Source organism: Capsicum annuum, chromosome 4, assembly GCF_002878395.1.
Source record: "Capsicum annuum cultivar UCD-10X-F1 chromosome 4, UCD10Xv1.1, whole genome shotgun sequence".
Lineage (NCBI taxonomy): Eukaryota > Viridiplantae > Streptophyta > Magnoliopsida > Solanales > Solanaceae > Capsicum > Capsicum annuum.
In genome coordinates this window covers 236,136-256,322 of record NC_061114.1, presented here as the reverse complement: position 1 = coordinate 256,322, position 20,187 = coordinate 236,136, and the positions used below count along the sequence as shown (strand labels likewise).

General features: G+C 35.0%; 3 protein-coding genes across 3 annotated transcripts; all 3 read left to right on the top strand.

Annotated features, from left to right (window-relative positions):
• Positions 1-9: 9 nt before the first annotated feature.
• LOC124885163 (probable LRR receptor-like serine/threonine-protein kinase At3g47570) lies at positions 10-1,369 on the top strand. Its single transcript, XM_047410817.1, has 2 exons — positions 10-820; positions 1,032-1,369. The coding sequence occupies exons 1-2, from the start codon at positions 10-12 to the stop codon at positions 1,367-1,369; spliced, it is 1,149 nt and encodes a 382-aa protein (XP_047266773.1).
• Positions 1,370-6,421: 5,052 nt separating this feature from the next.
• Positions 6,422-10,853, top strand: LOC107874494 (receptor kinase-like protein Xa21). Its single transcript, XM_047410464.1, has 4 exons — positions 6,422-7,541; positions 7,662-7,763; positions 8,300-10,290; positions 10,380-10,853. The coding sequence occupies exons 3-4, from the start codon at positions 9,177-9,179 to the stop codon at positions 10,607-10,609; spliced, it is 1,344 nt and encodes a 447-aa protein (XP_047266420.1). The 5' UTR covers positions 6,422-7,541; positions 7,662-7,763; positions 8,300-9,176; the 3' UTR covers positions 10,610-10,853.
• LOC124897661 (leucine-rich repeat receptor-like serine/threonine-protein kinase At1g17230) lies at positions 6,776-8,706 on the top strand. Its single transcript, XM_047410815.1, has 4 exons — positions 6,776-6,948; positions 7,288-7,541; positions 7,662-7,763; positions 8,300-8,706. The coding sequence occupies exons 1-4, from the start codon at positions 6,776-6,778 to the stop codon at positions 8,704-8,706; spliced, it is 936 nt and encodes a 311-aa protein (XP_047266771.1).
• Positions 10,854-20,187: the final 9,334 nt, after the last annotated feature.

The following is a 20,187-nucleotide window of genomic DNA, read 5'->3' as shown; positions in this document are numbered from 1 at the left end:
ATGAGCAACATGGTAGGTTCGAAATTCCTAGACCTTTCTCATAACATTATCTCTGGAATCATTCCTAAGTCTTTGGAGAAACTTCAAAATTTGAAGTATTTAAATGTTTCTTTCAACAAATTGAATGGTGAAATACCCTCGGGGGGCCCTTTCAAGAACTGCCTGAGTCAGTTTTTCATCTACAATGAAGCATTGTGTGGTTCTTCAAGATTTAGTGTCCCAGCATGCCCCACTCCATCAAAGCATAGATCTAATAGGAAAAAAGTACTTGTTCTTTTTATTTTGCTGGGAATTGCACTAGTATTTGTTCCTAGCATCTTTGTGTTTTTATGGATAAGGTATAGAAGAGGTAAAAGAGCTCCTCAACAACCTGATTCTTTGGCTTTCATAACAAGAGAAAGAATTTCATACTATGAACTGCTCCAAGCAACTGAGGCGCTTAGCGAGAGTAATCTGATTGGTTCCGGAAGTTTTGGCTCTGTTTACAAAGGCGTTCTCAGAAGTGGTACTGCCATTGCAGTTAAAGTGTTCAATCTGCAACTAGATGTGGCATCCAAGAGCTTTGATACAGAATGTGAAGTTCTGCGCAGCCTTCGCCATAGGAATCTCGTAAAAGTCATTACTAGTTGTTCCAACCGTGATTTTAAGGCTTTAGTGCTCGAGTATATTCCTAATGGGAGCCTTGAGAAGTATTTGTATTCGCACAACTACTTCTTAGACATCTTTCAAAGGCTAAGCATAATGATAGATGTGGCATGTGCATTGGAATATCTGCACCATGGGTGCTTGTCGCCTGTGATTCACTGTGATCTGAAGCCGAGTAATGTCTTGCTGGATGAGGATATGGTTACCCACCTAAGCGACTTTGGCATTTCAAACTGCATGGTGAAAATGAGAGTGATTTATACACAAAAACCTTCTCAACATTGGGTTATATTGTGCCAGGTACATCTCCTAGTTTACTGATTTTTCCTCATCTTTTTACCTCCTAGAAAGTATATTGCATCTTTATATTAATTGCTTGACTGTAGAGTACGGACTTGATGGATTAGTTTCAACAAAATGTGATGTCTATAGCTATGGGATCATGCTGCTGGAAACGTTTACCAGGAGGAGGCCTAATGAGTTTGAGGGAGATCTTAGCTTGAAGCAATACGTGAGTTATTCAATTCCAGAGGCAGTAATGGATGTCGTAAATGTCAACTTGGTAACATCAATGGGTAATCGCTACCAGAAAGAGCTAGATCTTGTGGCATCAATCATGAAAGTGGCATTAGATTGTTGTGCTGAATCTCCGGCAGGAAGGACAAACATGAAAGATGTTGTAGGGATGCTACAAATGATGAAGATTCAACTTCTTGCATTTTAAGCATGTTAAGATTACTTCATTTTTCTTAGAACATGATTTGTGCATGATTATGTTTTCAGAGATTCTAGCTTTTGGCAATAAATCTCATGAAAATCCTGGTTACCTTAGATAAGTGGTCCAATACTGTCCAAACGATATGCCTCCTTCATCAGGTTCAGAATATTGAAGAAGATTATTATGGCTTCTGTATTAGTAGAAAAAGATTTTATTTTATTTTTTTAAAAAAGGCATCCCCTACAGACTACAGCGGTAGAAAATCTGGTGCTTTTCACTGATGCAAAGGATAAGTGAATTTATTTTCTTTTACCTTTGGTGTGGCAGCGGTATTCTTATGAAATGAGTTACCTTGCTGACTGTAAATTGTGGTAACATTGATTGACATCAAATTGCTCAACATGAAAATACTGGGAGCAGACTATCAAACGATTTGATACAAGATTTGATTGCTGATTCAAATGTGGATAGCTGGAGTAATCTCATATATCTCTGCATCAATTAATTATTAGTTGCCCTTTTCTCGTAAGTTCTAACCACCACTCATTTTAAATAGAAGACTTTTCTCCTAACTAGGAGTTCTAGAGAAATCTTAATTTCCTAACATCCTTTCTTTGCTTCCTTGCATGTTCACCTGTTGAAGGCGTAAATAAAGTTTCTCGTATTCAACACACAAAGCTTTTAGCTGAGTTGGTGAAGAAGAGAAAGAGAAAAAACAGACATGAAAAGAAGGGAAGAAAATCTGAGAAGTGGCAGTGCATTCATTCATACAACATACAGCAAGAATATATAATACAAATGGTTTGAAATATCCCTCAAAACCTGGGGACATGTCTCCTTAAATTGTGCTGAACTAAAGCACAACCACACACTACAAAGCTTCCAAAAATTCTAGTAACTTACAGCAACAAAAAAGTCTACAGAGACAGCAAAATATCAAGACTTAAAAAAAACCTAACTGACAGCAGTTAGCATCACTGGAAATAGCATCCTTCATCACTCCTCCTTGATGCAAGTGTTGTTGGTTACTCCAAGCTTAGATAAGAACCTCGAATCGCTGTTTCTGTAGTGCTTTTGTAAAGATATCAGCTAGTTGGTCTTTACCACAGCAATGCAGAATCTGAACTTCATTCTCTCTTTCAGCTACTCGAATGGAATGATATTTGATTTTAATGTGTTTAGTCTTTCCATAAAATACTGGATTCTTTACCATAGCAACTGCAAACTTGTTATCACAAAGGACTTCTGTTGCTTTGCTTGGCTGAAAGGCCAAGTCACTCAAGATTTTTCTCAACCACAAAGCTTGATTAACAGCCCTGAGGCAGTAAATATATTAGTAAATTTATCTCAACCACTCAAGATTCCCATGTAAAACATTTACTAATCATCAAGTAATATATTAGTAAATGTTTTACATGGGAATCACTAAGATGACATGTAACATTAAGACAACAAACAACAAGAGCAATGACAAAAAACAAGGTACTCCGTGCATGAAGTATCTTGCATTCATGGATGACATATAAGTCGTGTGAGATTGAGTACTTTTTATTTCTTAAAAACTCAAATATTCTTTAGTAGGATAAAATATCCCAAATAGAGCCGAACAGAGATAGAAGATTCATTTGATAGAATGAATAATGAAAGGATTTTTTAAAGACATTGCATCTTTGTACTCTTTGTCAGAAACCGAGTCCTTTTGTAAAATTAGCTCCAGGTCTGCGTCCTGTTAATCTTCCACCTTCTGTTCAATTAATGTTGGCTTCTAAAAGCTATCTCATTGGAATGCAATCCCAAAAATTGCAATGCGGTAAACCAATTATGTTGCGAGAGATGGATCATTTAGGAGTAATGCTGGGAGGAACAATATAAATAATCAGAATAATGTTACAAAAGGATAAATACGAGTCAAGTCTAACTCTAGTTTTAGTACATCCAGTTTGTGTCCTCTTTTGCACGGCACTCTAGTACCTCAGAATAATCAATAGTAGCTTAAATGTTGCAAGTTCTATACCTTCGACTTCTATGGTAAAAAGCAATGAGGTTTGACTCAATCAAACATGACTTTTGGATTGAGCATTAGGCAAGTTTACTGCATAAACGCTAACCAGATTCATGAAGGAAAACAGATACAAGCTTCGATTGCTAATACGAATGTGGAAATTCCAAATAGTACAAAGAAAGATGAAGTTGGTGTGAATATCTCACTCTCGTTAAGGAGATTCAAGTCCACCGCGGCATAATCTACACTGATCAAGCAGTATCACTCTAGTCTTTTTCCCCCCGGGATACAACAGCGCAACAACGTCGTAGAACTCAACAAGATATTGCTAGTTATCAGTTTTTTTATAGGATGCAGTTCCTGCGTCTATTTTTCTCTTTTTTTGTTTGTCATTATGAACATAAAAACACAACACTTAAATATAATAGTCATGGTCAGAATCAAGGATAACGAAAGGCTTTGGTCTTCTATGAACATGTAACCAAATATATTCCATTGGGAATAAGTCAGAAATATAAAGAGCTAACCACTGTATTTTATGGACAAGTACTAAAAGACAAGCTAGTTATCAAGCTCGGCTATTTGATCTAGCTTACATCACGCCATAATCCTGTTCACAACTGTAGGGCCCCTTGATAAATGTTCCCTGAAATGCTAATTGGAGTCAGATTTGTATTTAGAGTTCACGATATTTCTGCACTATAAAATTTAAGCATTGAAGATACTATTGTGATTGCTACTTTTTTTTTCCTCAGCTCGTAACACTTTTGATCTTAGTTTTCATTTCTTTTTCAAGGCCTTTCTCTACCCTTTTTAACTAATTCTTCCCACCTGGACTTCAACTATTCTATAGTTGCCAGTTGAACATGGCTATAGATTTGTGCTGAACGTTGACTCTATTAACTAGTTATGTGTTTATCATAATTGACATGCTTATATTGCCAATCAGGTTGTTTTATCTCGGGATGGTAAAATTGTTGAATTCCAGCCTACAAATTGCGTTGCTGAAAATCAATGGGCTCCAAACCCTTTAGTGAAAGAACTCTATGGAAAGAAAAAACTTGTTCCTGGTAAATACAAACATTCATTAATGGATTTTCTAAGCCTACGAAGATGTCAGTTGCTTAGTTTCCCTCCTTAATATACTGTAATGTAAGTTCAGTTAGTGTCGCTGCTGCGGCGTAGTGTGGTTGAAGAACAACCTTTGTTATCTTGCGTTAATGCAAAAGTGGCATTGTTGAAACGGAGAAGGGACAAATATACCCCCGAACTATGATAAATGATACGTATATACCCTCTGTCATACTTTGGGTATACATATGTTCCTAACGTTAGTGTGAGGGGCATATACGTACTATTTCATTAATGGTAGGGGCATATATGAACCCAAAGTATGACGGAGGGTATATACGTACCATTTATCATGGTTCAAGGGTAAATTTGTAGCTTTTCTGTTGTTGAAATGTGATAACTCTGTGGATTATAAGCAGAATATCTGATGCTTATGGACACCAGTCAGATGTGGATAAGACAATCAATCAGTGATAACATTAATAGTAAGAGTTTGTCTTTACAGCCGTAAAGAGTACATAAGTATGTCTTCACAAAACAACATAGCCAATAGGAAGTAGAGATTCTAACTCAGTCAAACATCATGGTCCACTCGTGCGTGGAATGCATGAGTGTGGAACACACAAGTACTCAGTAGGTATCGCAGGTCGACAATGCTGAACTAACAATAACTATATCACATTAAGCATGAAATTTTACGTCAGCGAGATATCCTTAGCACGTACACAATTTAAGTGAAGTAACACAAAGAAGTCAAAATCATTGGGATCTATCCTTCCTGCTAACCTCTTCAATATATGGAGGGAAGAATCCGAGGGTAGCTTGATGATCAGAAACTAAATCTGTGATGACTATGATTTTTTTAATGTTGTCTCAAAGTAGTAGTACCAAGCACCTATTTAATCGCGAAAGGAAAATAACAAACTTTTCTTTTTGTTAACTTGAATCGACAACACATGGTGTCACACTTTTATGCCATTTGGAAACTCAGAGAGAAAAATATAATTGCGACGTAACAAAAGTATCCTACATTTTAAACCAGCTATCAGTTTCTTAGTGAGAATCTTGATTTAGCATTAAATATACAATACATTAAAAAATAATAAGTAACAACCATCCAAACAAAGTGTAAGACATCTTTATCTACTTATTGCATTGGCAAACATCTTTAATGTCCCCACATAACTTGGAAAATTTATCCTTTTCATCTAAAATGAATGGCTTCTAAACTTGGAAATGAATTTGACAACGACCATTTTTTTGTTTCATTGAAACAATATTTTAGCTGTATTAATATTATGGAATAAATGAAGAAAAGTTGTTTTTTCCCTTTTCTTTAGAAAAAAGATTCAAAAGAAAAAATTTCTAGATGACCTTAGACATCTGTACCTACAACTTTGGGTGTACACAAGTAGACATTTAAACTGTCATGATAAAGTTAAATACTAAACACATGCACCCCAAGTGACAAATAATGTGATATGCACACGTCCTACATGTCATATCGTGTGAGCTAATATCAGCCAAAATAGATATGAGCAAAATAGAGCCCTCTTTTTTGTGGTTTAAACTCATGTATACATTTGCATTCTCATTTTCAACAATGTGAGATGCACGACAACAATGTCAGTAGAAGGTTGTCTACGGATTTGACTAAACTCAGTAGCTTTAGTCCAAATTCAATATTTTTATTTAAAAAATTCACTAAATATGTAAAAATTTAAATTCAAAACTAGGTTATCAACACCTGACACTTGTCGCTATTTTTAAATTTTAACCCATAAAATTCAAGTTCTGACTCCCCGCTTCTCAAAGTTCAGTGTTACATTTTTATTGACAGCTTTACTTGCTTTCCGATGAATTTGTGTAAAACATGTTAACACACAATCACGGTTTGCAAGACTTAGTTGATTTGGTTTGTTTGAAATGGTCAAGTCCTTGAGCCCTACATAAGCTGGAAAATAAATTTAGGGAACAATATTTAAAAATGGATTTAAAAGAAAAGTATTCAAAAAAAGATATTCTTAAAAATTATCACTATATAAAGTCTCAAATACCACAGGTTACTAGCCATACCATTTTCCTACTAATTTATGCAATAATGGAGAAAAAATTCACCTCTTTTCTCTTGTTGCTTCACTATGTTATGGTTAGTTCAGGTATGACCCAAACCAACACTACGACTGATCAATTAGCTCTTCTCTTTAAAATCTCAAATCATGTCCGACCCCTTTCACTTCTTGGATGATAGTTGGTCTCCCGCTACTTCTGTTTTTCATTGGGTGGGAGTCACTTGTGGTTCTCTTCACCAGAGAGTAAAGTCCTTGAACCTTTCCAACATGGCTCTTACTGGCAGAATTACTCGTGAATTTGGAAACCCCACATTTCTTGTTTCTCTTGACTTGGAAAGAAACAATTTCCAGGGAAATTTGCCTCAAGAAATGGCACGCTTGCATCGGCTTAGGTTTCTTGATTTAAGTTTCAACAAATTCAGAGGGGAGGTTCCTTCTTGGTTTGGGTTTTTACACCAACTTCAAGTTCTAAATCTTAGGAATAATAGTTTCACTGGTTCCATCCCGTCTTCATTTCCTAATATATCCACACTTGATACTTCAACTCCATAGAGGGCCAAATACCAAAAGTGATTGGAAACCTTAGAGAATTAAAGTTGAGGGGTAACAATCTCATAGGCTCTATTCCTCTGTCACTCTCGAATGCCTCAAGGTTGGAGGTTTTAGATATATCTGAACATCCCAAAAGGGATCGGCAATCTTCACAACATGAAGTTGTTGGCCATACAATATAATCAACTTATGGGTTATATACCATTCACAATTTTCAATATTTCTAGGATCGAATTCATTGCATTTACAGCCAATAGCTTATCAGGATATCTTCCCAATGGTTTATGCAATGGTCTCCCAATACTAAAAGGGCTTTATCTATCCACAAACAAGCTTCGCGGTCATATGCCTACTAGCTTACCAAATTCACTAATTCAAATTTTGTCTTTATCAGAAAATGAGTCTGATGGACCAATACATAGTGAAATTGGAAGATTGAGTAACATGCAGAAATTGGCCCTCGGAACTAACCATTTCACTGGTACGTTTCACCTTATGAATACTAGAACTATTGCATCTTATTACTTAAGAATTTTATTTTATTACACATTAATTTCAGGGATAATTTCACAAAAAATTAGAAATCTTGTTAATTTGGCAGTGTTAGCCATGGAGAAAAACCAGATTACTGGGTCTGTCCCGATCTCCATATTCAATATCTCATCGCTGCAAATTTTGTCAGCATGGCAGAACAATCTTATAGGTACATTTATATTCGAATGTGTCTCATGTTAATTTTTATAGATCCATTAGAACTATTAAAATTCTATGAATTTCTGCATTTAATGAATAATAAAATGTAACAATTATAAATAAATCTTCGAGCGTATGACAAGAAACACCATATAAGGAGCGTCTTTTAATGTTTAAAATTAATTTGTTTTAAGAAATAACCAGTAAATTTGAACTCCTGTTGGTAGCTAGCTAGTTAGCTAACTTCTAATAAAGTATCAGTTTATATATTTGAGTCTATATAAAAATATAAGCCTGCACAATCAGAAATTCAGAGAAAATTAAATTAAGGACTTTAATGAAGAAAAAAATATATAATATGTACATCCTTCTTAAGATTTTGATCATTGACGATAGGAAAAAGAGAAGTATATAGTTATTACATAATTTTTTGAGTTGTTGTCAACACCTTTTCATCAGGTCAAACTAAAGCATGAATCACATAGATAAGCATTGAGTTAAATATTTCATCTCACTTGTATTCATTTTTCCTTCATGTGTTGACAGGTGAAATACCCAAAGAGATAAGCAATCTCATTGAGTTGGAGGAGCTTGTTCTTGCTGATAATAGTCTTAGTGGTTCACTTGATACGGAGATCATCAACATATCAGGGCTGAGAATAATTGATCTTTCATCCAATAATCTATCAGGAAGCCTCCCACCAAACTTAGGTTCTATCTTACCCAACATTGAAAGACTTTTTCTGGGTAGCTTAACCAATTTTGTTGGGACTATTCCTCATTCAATATCCAATTGTTCAAAACTTTCTATTCTTGACCTTTCCGACAACAAACTCACTGGATTGATTCCCAATTCTCTTGGATATTTGACTCATCTACAGTATCTAAACTTGGAGGGAAACAATTTAACAAGTGACTCACTGTTAAGCTTGCTGACATCCTTAACAAACTGAAGAAATTTAATAGTTCTATCTCTATCTTTCAACCCTCTAAACAGCATGCTTCCTGCCTCCACAGGGAACTTTCCACATCTCTTAGAACACTTTTCGCCCTCAGTTGTAAAATCCAAGTGCGAATTCCACATGAAGTTGGGAACTTAAGCAGCTTATTAGACCTTAGACTTTCTGGAAACAACTTGTTTGGATCGATTCCCATAACAATTGGCAACTTGAGAAAGCTTCAGCACTTCGACTTGACTAATAACAAATTAACAGGATTTATTGGAGATCATATATGTAAATTGCAGCATTTGGGTGATATTTACTTGGGTAAAAATCAACTTTCAGGATTTCTTCCTAATTGTTTAGGGAATATTACTTCCCTTAGGGAGATACATCTTGGTTCCAATAAATTGAGTTCCAATATACCACCAAGCTTAGGGAACCTTCAAGAACTAGTGGTTCTTGACTTATCATCAAACAACATGGTAGGTTCTTTACCTCCAGAAATTGGAAATCTAAAGGCTGTGACACTGATAGATCTGTCAATGAATCAATTCTCAAATGAAATTCCTAGAGAAATTGGAGGATTACAAACTCTGGTGCACCTTTCTTTGAGACACCAAAAGTTGCAAGGATCTATACCCGACTCAATGAGCAGCTTGGTCGGTTGGGAATTCCTAGACCTTTCTGATAACAATATGTTGGGAACTATTCCCATGTCTTTGGAGAAACTCCAAAACCTGAAGGATTTCAATGTTTCTGTCAACAAGTTGTACGGTGAAATAGCCTCGGGGGGTCCTTTCAAGAACCTCTCGAGTGACTTTTTCGTCGACAATGAAGCATTGTGTGGTTCTTCAAGATTTAATGTCCCACCATGCCCCGCTTCATCAAAGCTCAGATCAAATAGGAAAAAGTTGATACTTTTATTTCTTTTTGTCGCAATTGCAGTTGTATTTGTTCCTATGACCTTTGTGCTCCTATGGATAAGGTATAGAAGAGATAAAAGTGTTCCTCAGCAAGCTGACTTATTGTCTACCGTATCAAGAGAAAGGATTTCATACTATGAACTTCTCCGAGCCACTAATGCGCTTAGCGAGAGTAATCTGATTGGTTCTGGATGTTTTGGCTCGGTTTACAAAGGCATTTTCAAAGGTGGAACGGCCATTACAGTTAAAGTGTTCAACCTGCAACTGGATGCAGCTTTCAAGAGTTTTGATAAAGAATGTGAACTTTTGTGTAGCCTTCGCCATAGAACTCTCGTAAAAGTCATTACTAGTTGTTCCATTCTTGATTTCAAGGCTTTAGTGCTCGAGTATATGCCTAATGGTAGTCTTGAGAAGTATTTGTATTCGCACAACTACTTCCTCGACATCAGGCAGAGACTAAGCATAATGATAGATGTGGCATGTGCATTGGAATATCTCCATCATGGGTGTTCGTCGCCTGTGATCCACTGTGATCTGAAGCCTAGTAACGTCTTGCTGGATGAGGATATGGTTGCCCGCCTTAGTGATTTTGGCATTTCAAAACTGCTTGGTGAAGATCAGGGTGATTTGTACACTAAAACCTTAGCAACATTGGGTTCTATTGTACCAGGTACGTCTCTTAGTTTTACTGATTATCACTTTCTGTTCCTCCCATCTAGAAAGCATATTGCAAGTTTAAATGAATTGTGTTGACTGTAGAGTATGGACTGGAGGGACTAGTTTCAACAAAATGTGATGTCTACAGTTATGGGGTCATGTTGCTGGAAACGTTTACCAGGAGAAATCCTAATGAGTTTGATGGAGAACTTAGCTCGAAGCAATGGGTGAGTTATTCACTTCCTGGAGCAGTAATGGACGTCTTAGATGCCAACTTGGTAACCCAAACGGGTAGTCGCTTACAGATGGAGCTAGATGTAAGGCGGCATTAGATTGTTGTGCTGAATCTCCGGCAAGAAGGACTAACATGAAAGATGTTGTAGGGATGCTACAGAAGATCAATATTCAACTTCTTGCATGCTAAGCATAGTCTCGGAGTCTCTCCTTCCAGATTACTTGTTTGTTGCAAAAGTTTTCTAAATTGTTGGATTTATGTGAAGTTTGTTATTTTTTTTTTTTTGTTTTAGTACTTGGTTTCTGGATGATTCCTTTTTCAGAAAAGTTAGCGGGCTGCTATGAATCTTAGTTTCTGTTTTCAGAAATGCTAGCTGGTTACTATGAATCTTACTGTTTCATCTTTAAATTGAATAACTAAAACCAAATTTATCCTCTTGAAAATCTTGAAGCGGAATGAATTCGTTTTAAATTGTTAGAGGAATCAACTGTACGAATACAGATAGGCAAGTAATATAAATGTCTTACATTGGAAACACTATCATGACATATAACATCATGACAACAAGCATAACAGGCAATGACAAAAAATGCTATTATCATAAAGCTAAATGATCAAAAAGGCAGCTCAGTGCACGAATATCTTGCATTCACACGGGCTATGGAGAAGGATCGCCCCCAGGTATTGTAACACAACCAACCTACCCGACACAAATAGCAATGACTGATTCCATGACTCAAACTCGTGACCTATAGGTCATGCTGCCCCAAAAGCTTACATGACGATAAGTGAAGAAAAAAGATAATTTGCATTATCTTTTTACGTTCTTTTTCAATACAGTACCTATATGAAACTCTAATGAAGAAGAAAATCAGGCTCCATTCTTCAAGATTTTCCAAATCATCCAATTAAGACTACAAAACTTCATGGATTCTGCACTGCGTACGATTCTTTTTCAGGGCCATACCAAGCCCGTATAACAATGGACAGTTAAATTAGCTCCATGGTCTGACTCCTGTTAATCTTCCACCTTCTGTTCGAGTAATGTCTCACAGTCCATTTTTTGTACTGTTGATGGTGTGAGACACAAGTCTAAAAATGCATTTTTTGCTCTTCGGGGCCTCCCAACACTAGTGCTAAATGGTCCATCTTTCACAACAAAATTGGTATATGGTTGTTGCGGAAAGATTGTGGGTTAACTAGAACAGAATCACACACAAAGAAAATAGAAAAGAAAAATAAAACCAGTTTTTTTCTGACTAGCAAGGACAAATATCGTTTAGGTTCTGTAGAATGAATGTTAAATGCAGGATGCTCATAATCGATAATTCAACAATACCTTACGAAATGACCATATTAATGATTGGGATGAATGAGATGACTTATTTCAAGATCAGATGATCCACCTGTTTGTTTAGAAAAGTTAGGTACGAGACAAACAACAAATAAAGGATAAACTGGATACCCTTTCCAATGCAGTTCACAATGCAGAGTTTCCAACTACCTAAGCTAGGCCGTTTGTTGTTAGAATATTTATCCTAGTACGAAAATGGAAGGAATATACTAATACACCATAGGAGAGTCAAATAATATGTCTATTGGAGCTATATCAGGATTAGAATGAGAATAATATCATTATTTGTATATAATAAGTTGAGATTTATCCTTTCCGACTACCTAATTAATAGCTGGACGGAAGAATCTAAGGTAGCCAAATGATCAGCAAACAAATCAAAGACGAGTATTTTTGTTTTAATCGAGAAAGGAAAATAACAAATTTTTCTTTCAAAACTTAAATCAATTACACATTATGTTATCAGAGTATTTTATATTTTCTAAGAAATATTTTGAGAATAATAAAAAAGGTAATGGTAAATATAACCTTAAATTATGTCCTTAAATTATTTTTTTCCTAGTGGATGACTGTATGTCATATCCTAACAATTCACTTAATACGGATTAGAAAAAGTATTTTTTTCATAACTTAATTCAATGTGCATGTGGCATTAGGAAATAAAATACAGACAAATATCCGTGCAAACATTCAGAAAAAGATAATAATACCACGTCACATGTGGCCCCCACAATTACATCAATCAAGTAAAACTCCCCTCCCTTGACTGCAACGCACACCCTAACTTATGCCATAAGGTGTGCGACGTACAACCTAATGTGTGCGATAAAGAGTGCGCCGCACAACCTATATTATGCGATAAGGTGTGTACCGCATATATTATTACTCAAGTGACTTAAATACTCCATTTTTGGGACAAAATGGTCCGTTTTCCACCCTTATTTAGCCATAAACAGAAAATTCAGTTCCCAAATACCCCAAAATACACCTTCATTCTTCAAAATTGCTCAAGAACTCTCCTTAGGGTTTTAAAATAAAAACCCAAGCAACTCAAGATTCAACTATGGGTTTTTGAAACTAATTGCATATTTGGAATCCCCAGAACATAGGCTTCAAGAAGCACCTATCATCTTCGCATATAGATGTACGTGGGGTTATCTCAAAAAATCTCATGGGCTTAAAAATTCATGTTTTAAAAATGGAGGTTTTGAAATTATGAATATAATCCCGTTTTAAACGTTTTATGATATTGATTTGGTTTTTAGGCCTATTCCCGAAGTGGTTTGATATATGATATATGTATATGCATGTATTCCGAAAAGATGTTAACTTGAGAGCATGAATAATATGAAATCCCTCTCTTTATATGATCTCGTATTAAATTCTCATATGATGTGAAATGTTTGAAATCATCTTGACAAGCGTGACATGAAATATTTTGAAAATGATCTGGTTTTGACTTGCAATAAGAGGGTTGTTATGTTGAAATATGATGAATATAATGGTTGCATGAAAGAATGATATGACATTGATGGCTTGCAAGTCAGGTATGACGATACCCTACAGAATAAGATATGTGATTGAATTAAATGGAGTTTGATGCATTGATTTTACATGAGATAGGTGGATGCCCGAAGAAGGAGTTTGAGTGTAAGGGCTCACATTGGAAACCGTATTTGCCGACATGGGGATTTGGTACCAGGCTAAGTGATTTTGTGTACTTGTCTTTATGTCATTCCCAAATTGGGACTATGGTTAGGAGCCCAGGCTAGGTGATCTTGGGCACTGCTATACTTTATTGGGTCAAGACACCCTGCTGTGTGATCTTGTGTGTCTTCTCCTCACTTATTCTCTAATCTTGGCGGCAATCGAGATTTGACAGTTGGTGTATATGTTATATGTAGGGTATTCTACCTAGCTCAGCTGCATTATATTGTTGTTGAAAACTATTACATTATGCCCATGTGTTTTCAAATGATTTGATTTGAAACTGCTTTATAATGGTTCTCACCTATATTTGAATAAAAATATTATATTTTATTTTTGATTTCTTTGCGTACCAGTACTTTTGTATTGACCCCCTTCCCTCCCAGGTTTGGAGGCATTGTTTAGGGGTCCAGATAACCAGTAGATCTCTTTCGACAGATTTGAAGAATCAAGTGGTGAGTCTTCTATATTTCGGAAGACCTGATGTCTGTCAGTTCATTTATCATTTAGTATTTTTGGGTCTACTGGGGGCCTTGTCCCAGTTTTCAGACAATAATTGTTTTCAATCATATATTAGAGATTTCGAAGACGGTTGTTCAGATGTCGATAGATGTTGTGGGACATTATTTTCCCTTTGTTGATTTCATTTGATTTATGACCATGTTTTCCATAATATTGTGTATCTTCCACATATCTTATTATCATATGAATTATGTGCATGATTACCAGATAGATAGGGATGTTTCGGGCCTTTATGGTTCGGAATGCTCATCACGGCCAGGGCCCCAGTTCGGGTTGTGACATTTTCAAAAATTTATGTTGCAAATGTCAAGCCTAAAAAGGGGAATAATGTGTAGCAGAATAATGGAACTGTATTTTCATCCGAATAGTAGTATAAGTTAAAGTGTTGTTGTCATGACCTATTGGTAGTAAGATTAGACCAAGAAATTGGTGATATGAAGTCACAAGGTTAGAATTCAGAGTGAGGGTAACTTTTGTGTAGATAAATTTAGTTGAATAACCGATGTTTGAGGATAATTTACCCCTTTATAGTGATAGACTAATATGGTAGCTTGTAGCATGTGTGGATTGTATGGTAGTCTGTGGGGGAAGTGCTTGACTCAGATTTTTATTCATACAAAGTAAGATATGTATTCTTATATCATTTATTATTGTGTATCAAACTTCTATCTCTTGTAATCTTGTTTTCATTGTGTTGTTGAAACTCAAAGTTTAGTGAAGCCGTGTGGGGATCTTTTGATTCACTAGCATAGTTTCCTTGTCATTTCTCTCATTTTCTTGTTCAAAACATAGAATCAAAGTCTAGTGAAGCCGTGTGAGGCCTATTTCGATTCTCTAGCAACTTATTGTTCATCTTGTTGTTCTTGTGTTAGTTGAAACTGGGGGTTTAAAGGTTTAATGGAAAGAAAAGTGATAAGGGCAATTTATTGAATATATGTATAGACGAATCTTTCTACATGAGATTGAGATGGTAATGAATTGATACGTCCTTGTGTGTTAGTTTAGTATAAGGTAGAGAAGGAGTTATTAGTTAAGGTGAATTATTGTCTGCTTGAAGTATGAAAATGGCTTATGAGCCAATAAGTTATCATTATAGACTCATAGTTGTTTGTGAAATTTGAAGGTAGTCTACATGTATGATTGGGTAAGTGTGATGTGAGAAAACCGTATAAGTAGATAAGATTGTATGGGGTTATAATATAAGATTAAGGTTGACCATGTCTATTATGTGACTTTACCCCCTTGACCTTCTTTTCATTGGTAGTTGTAAATTAGTACTACTTAAGAGAAGGTATGTGGTAGATTTTTTAGGATAGTAGTAATGTCATAAAGGTGTTTTGGCCGTGGGTAGTATCTAGATAAAATGAGTAATTTGGGTAGAATGTCCCAATTTGATGGACTAGTATATTATGTTACATTCTTCATTGGTGGTAGGTGATTGATGCTAGACTATAGGCTTGAATTTAAATGTAGAATGTGGTTGTAAGAATAGTGGCATAAGATTAATTATGTATGTTTTGTGAGAATTGTGTGTAACGTTGGGTTGCAAATCATGTTTAGCACTAGACATTAAGTTTGAACAGTTTATGTTCATGAAGGCAGATCTGATGATTTCTTGGTTAATGATACTAGTTATATGAAAGTGAGCTAATAGGCTTGAACGGTGTATACAATCGCTTAAGTTCATGTGATTTGTAATGAAGTATGATGTTGTATATATGAAGTAGAAGTATGCGAAAGTGATATGAGGTTGCGGTATTTTTCTAAGACTATTACATGTTGCGTGTGGCTAATAGACATAGTAGTACCGTTGAGTTGCTAGGTGAAGAAATACTAGTTAGATAATACGTGATGTTCTTAATAGCCAAGTTAAGAAGTTATGATCAATGATGTTGAGCCTTTTTGTATAATCTTTATTTCCATGGTTTTGAAATATAAGTTTGCAAGCATGATGCTGGTAGACTATGACAAAAGTGGTATGGTCCGTCAAAGGTTTGGAGATATCCATATTTAGTGTTAGGAGAACCTAAGTTGGTGAATGGTTAATCTATTATATGATGACTTTTGGGGCTATATAAACCTAAGGGTTAAATCTTAAAAGGAGGTATTAGCATTGGTTGTTATACATGAAGATACCGTCTTATAGCGTAAGTTTAGTTTTATATGTATTGTTATATCCCCGACTCTAGAGTAAAGTGATTTCAGTTTATACCAGAGTGCATATAGTGGTTCACAGACTTAGATTAATGGCTTAAATATAAGGGGAAGATGATAGAACGAGTAACCAAATCAAGTTTTCAGATGCTAATAGATGTGCCAGTAAGTGGTGGAATTGGCCGTCTGAAAGAACGATATTCAATCTATTCTTATTTCAGCAGTTTACTTCAATTATTCCGATAGATACTTATGCTTTATGTTTCAGCTTCATGATCATAGTCCGTGTTCATGCATATGATAAGGAATCATGTGCTCTCCTAGTTCCTAGTATGATGAGTTCCCAATTTGTTCAGCAGTCAGAATCACTTTTCGTAAGTTATGAATTCCAAAAATTCAGGTCATGCAGTTCATGACTCTTGTGCACATGTGATACTCTTAACGACCAGTGAAAATTCAGATTTATATTAGGTACGTCCTCAGATTAGATCTCTTTAATGATTTCATGTCGTGAGTGCTCTATTCCTCAGTCCTTATTAGGGTATCAAGTTATGCTTAGTTCTCCCCTCATGTTCTGAATTCCGGTATTCCAATTTTTCAATGACCTTTTCCCTTAGGTCGAGATAGTGATGATGAATAGTTGTCTAGATGGAAAAGAGTAAACATTTCCTGTTGATGAAAGATGGTTGTGTGCTTATTTGAGTTAAGGTAGTGATTGTGGAGTAAGATTGAGGCCAAGTCTTTGATACGTGTCAAGGTAAGCTGTCAAACGGGCTAGCCCGGCCCATTAAATGAAACCGGCTTGGTTTGACCTGGCTCGGTAAGCCCAAGGGCTTTAGGGTATCGGGTACCGGGCTATTTTTTTTGTTTTGGACTCGGTTAACCTGGCCCGAACACAACGCGGTTGGGGCCCGCCGGTTAACCGGCCTAACCCAGTTTTAATTTTTATTTTTTTTTAAATTTTTTAGATTTTGGGCCAAACTAGCCGTTGGCCCAACGGCTATATAGCCGTTGGCCCAACAGCTATATTGCCGTTTTTGGGTCCAAACTGCTAGTTTGGGCCCATTAATTAAAAAAAAATTACTTTTAAAATTTTTTTTTATCCCAAAAAATTTTCTATAAATTACCTACACCTTCAAATTATTTTTCACACAATTTTTAATTCTCTCAAATCTCATTCTCTCTCAAATCTCAATTCTCAAATATTCTATAATTTTAATTTCCTAAAGTTCTCACTTTAATTTTTTAATTTTGCAATTACAAAGTACGAGTGGAAGTTTCAAAAGTCGTAACCTTCGAATACTTTCAAAATTTGGTATTGTCGTTCCATCTCTTATATTTAATTTTTATTTAGTGTATTAATTGTTGAATATTTAATTTTATCATATTTGTATATTTTGAATTTTTTTAGTTTAATTTATATTATGGATAAATTAAGAAACCTTGCTACTAGATGTGTTAAAATTTTTTGTTCCGGAAGCGGTAGTGGTAGTAAAAAGCAAATTACTAGCGGTAGAGATAGTTCAAGTAGTAGATATACCTGTGTGCCTCCGACACCGGTTAGTCCCATAAGAGGTGTAGGTGCTCATGATATGAATTATGTTGAAGCTCAGAAAAATTACGGTATAGAAGAAGAAAATAAAGTAGATGCGGTTAATTTAGACGAAGAAGATGAAAATATTGGTGAAAAACCCGTAGTAGGAAATGCTAACGTTGTATCTAAATCGATTAATCTCCCTTACCATCCTCCCCGTGCCCCAAGAGCTCGTAAAACAACTAGTATTGGATGGTTATTTTTTGAATGTATATCAGATACTGAGGTGCAATGCAATAATTGTCAACAAATATATAAGCATAAAAGTGGATGCAAGTAAAAGGGTACGGGTACGTTAATGAGACATATAGGTGATGCTCACGAAAGAGAATTAAATATTGCACGAGGTGGTGGGGATGTTGGTGGGCCAAGCAACCGATCAGGTACTAAAGAAGTATAATAAATTGAGGGACTGAGAAAAAATAGCTAAAATGGTAGCTATGGGTTGTTTGTCTTTTAGTTTTCCTTCTTTTGATGCCTTTATTCATTATATTCAAGCAATTTATAATCCTATGTTTAACGGTGTTCGTAGAAGTACTTGTAGATCTGATATTTTTAGACCTCATTCACAATATTATTTTTATTTATCAACATTGTTAAAAAATATTCAATGTAGATTGTCCCTAACTTTTGATCTTGGTCGTGCTGTAAATAAAAATGATTATTTAACCGTTACTTATCACTGAATGGATAGTAATTTTGTGATGCAAAAATATATTCTTGCTTTTATATATGATGAAGATCGTAAGCATACTGGAGATTTTATTACTGATTCTGATTGGGTTATAATTAATGATCCTGTTAAGTTTTTAGAAAAATTTTATGTAGCTACGGTTGAATTTTTTGGTGTTTATTATCCTACTGTTTGTAATATTTTGGCATATATAGCCGATATTTCTGGTTTGCTTAAAGAATATAAAAATAAAGAAGGTTATAAAGAAACTGTTGGTGCCATGTTTACTAAATTTTAAATTTTTTTTCCCGATTCTCCCTATTTACTTTGTTGGTGCTATGCTAAATTCGTGCATGAAATATAATACTATGTGCCACTTTAGTACTATTGTTTATGCTAACTTAGAAATAAATACTAACAATGATTCTGAACAAGTACAACTTGATTTGTGGATGGCTATGGGTGATGCGAATGAATACATAGAAAAATTATATAATCACTATGCTGATTTATTTGATTTAGCCGTACCTATAAATGTCACTCCAACTGTCGCTCCTCATCCTCTCAAGGAGCCATCATCTTCTAAAAGGCCAGCACATAGTGGTTTTCCTGATTCTTTTTATGATTTACCTTGCTGGAACAGTGTTGATGACAGAGCTTACACATAAACTTATCGGGAAGAGTTGAAATATTATCTTTGGTCACCGCCAGAGGATCGCAGACGACGGATCAACATATTGGATTGGTGGATGAGGAATGAAACACAATATCCTATGCTTTCAAGATTAGCTAGAGATATCTTGAATGTTCCAATGTCAACCGTTGCATCAGAGAGCTCCTTTAGTCAGGGACGACAGCAGCTTGGAGACAACCGACACTCATTGAGAAGCAATGCAATAAATGTTCTAGTTTGCCTCAGAGATTGGATTAGAGCAGAAAAAGAAACCAACGAATGGAACCAGAGCCGAACGACGAGCTGAAACTTGAAGAAATTATGTCTTCACGGGAAAACTCAGCAGAATCAAGTCCAATGCATGGTTTTTCCCCGTTGACTTTGACTATCCTATGCAAGTTCCGGTTAATATTAACATGAATGAGTTAGAAAAAATAATGCATAATTTGTAGATTTTTCATTTATGTAAATTATAAATTTTGGATCATTCGCAATCAATAAAATTCAACATTCATTCACTCCTTAGTCCTTACTTTGTAATTTTTTTCATTTAATGATTTAAATTGAATTTCTACTTTAAATTAAAAACTTACTAGTAATACATTATTATTTTTCTACCAAGTATTATTAATTTATTATATTAAGTAGCATATGTTTTGTATATTTGTGTATATATCTTCTATAGATGTGTATATATCATCTATAGACGTGTATATTTAGCGTATACATGTGTATATGTTTTATAAATTAGTATATTACTATATATATTTATATATATATATATATATATATATTGTAGTATATTTAATTTAAAATAGTACATATATATTGAATGATGCGTATATGTGTGTATGTATCTTCTATAGACGTGTATATTTAACGTATTCGTGTGTATATATTTTATAAATTAGTATATAACTATATATATATATATATATATATATATATATTGTAATGTATATATAATGTAGTATATTTTATTTAAAGTAGTACATATA

Excerpts from the sequence above, each read along its gene's own strand:
- LOC124885163 (XM_047410817.1), top strand. The coding sequence starts at position 10 with ATGGTAGGTTCGAAATTCCTAGACCTTTCTCATAACATTATCTCTGGA. Across the intron at positions 821-1,031 it reads TCACTGTGATCTGAAGCCGA|AGTACGGACTTGATGGATTA; the intron begins GTAATGTCTTGC and ends GCTTGACTGTAG.
- LOC124897661 (XM_047410815.1), top strand. The coding sequence starts at position 6,776 with ATGGCTCTTACTGGCAGAATTACTCGTGAATTTGGAAACCCCACATTT. Across the intron at positions 7,542-7,661 it reads CGGAACTAACCATTTCACTG|TGTTAGCCATGGAGAAAAAC; the intron begins GTACGTTTCACC and ends TTAATTTGGCAG. Across the intron at positions 7,764-8,299 it reads ATGGCAGAACAATCTTATAG|GTGAAATACCCAAAGAGATA; the intron begins GTACATTTATAT and ends ATGTGTTGACAG.
- LOC107874494 (XM_047410464.1), top strand. The coding sequence starts at position 9,177 with ATGGTAGGTTCTTTACCTCCAGAAATTGGAAATCTAAAGGCTGTGACA. Across the intron at positions 10,291-10,379 it reads ATTGGGTTCTATTGTACCAG|AGTATGGACTGGAGGGACTA; the intron begins GTACGTCTCTTA and ends TGTTGACTGTAG.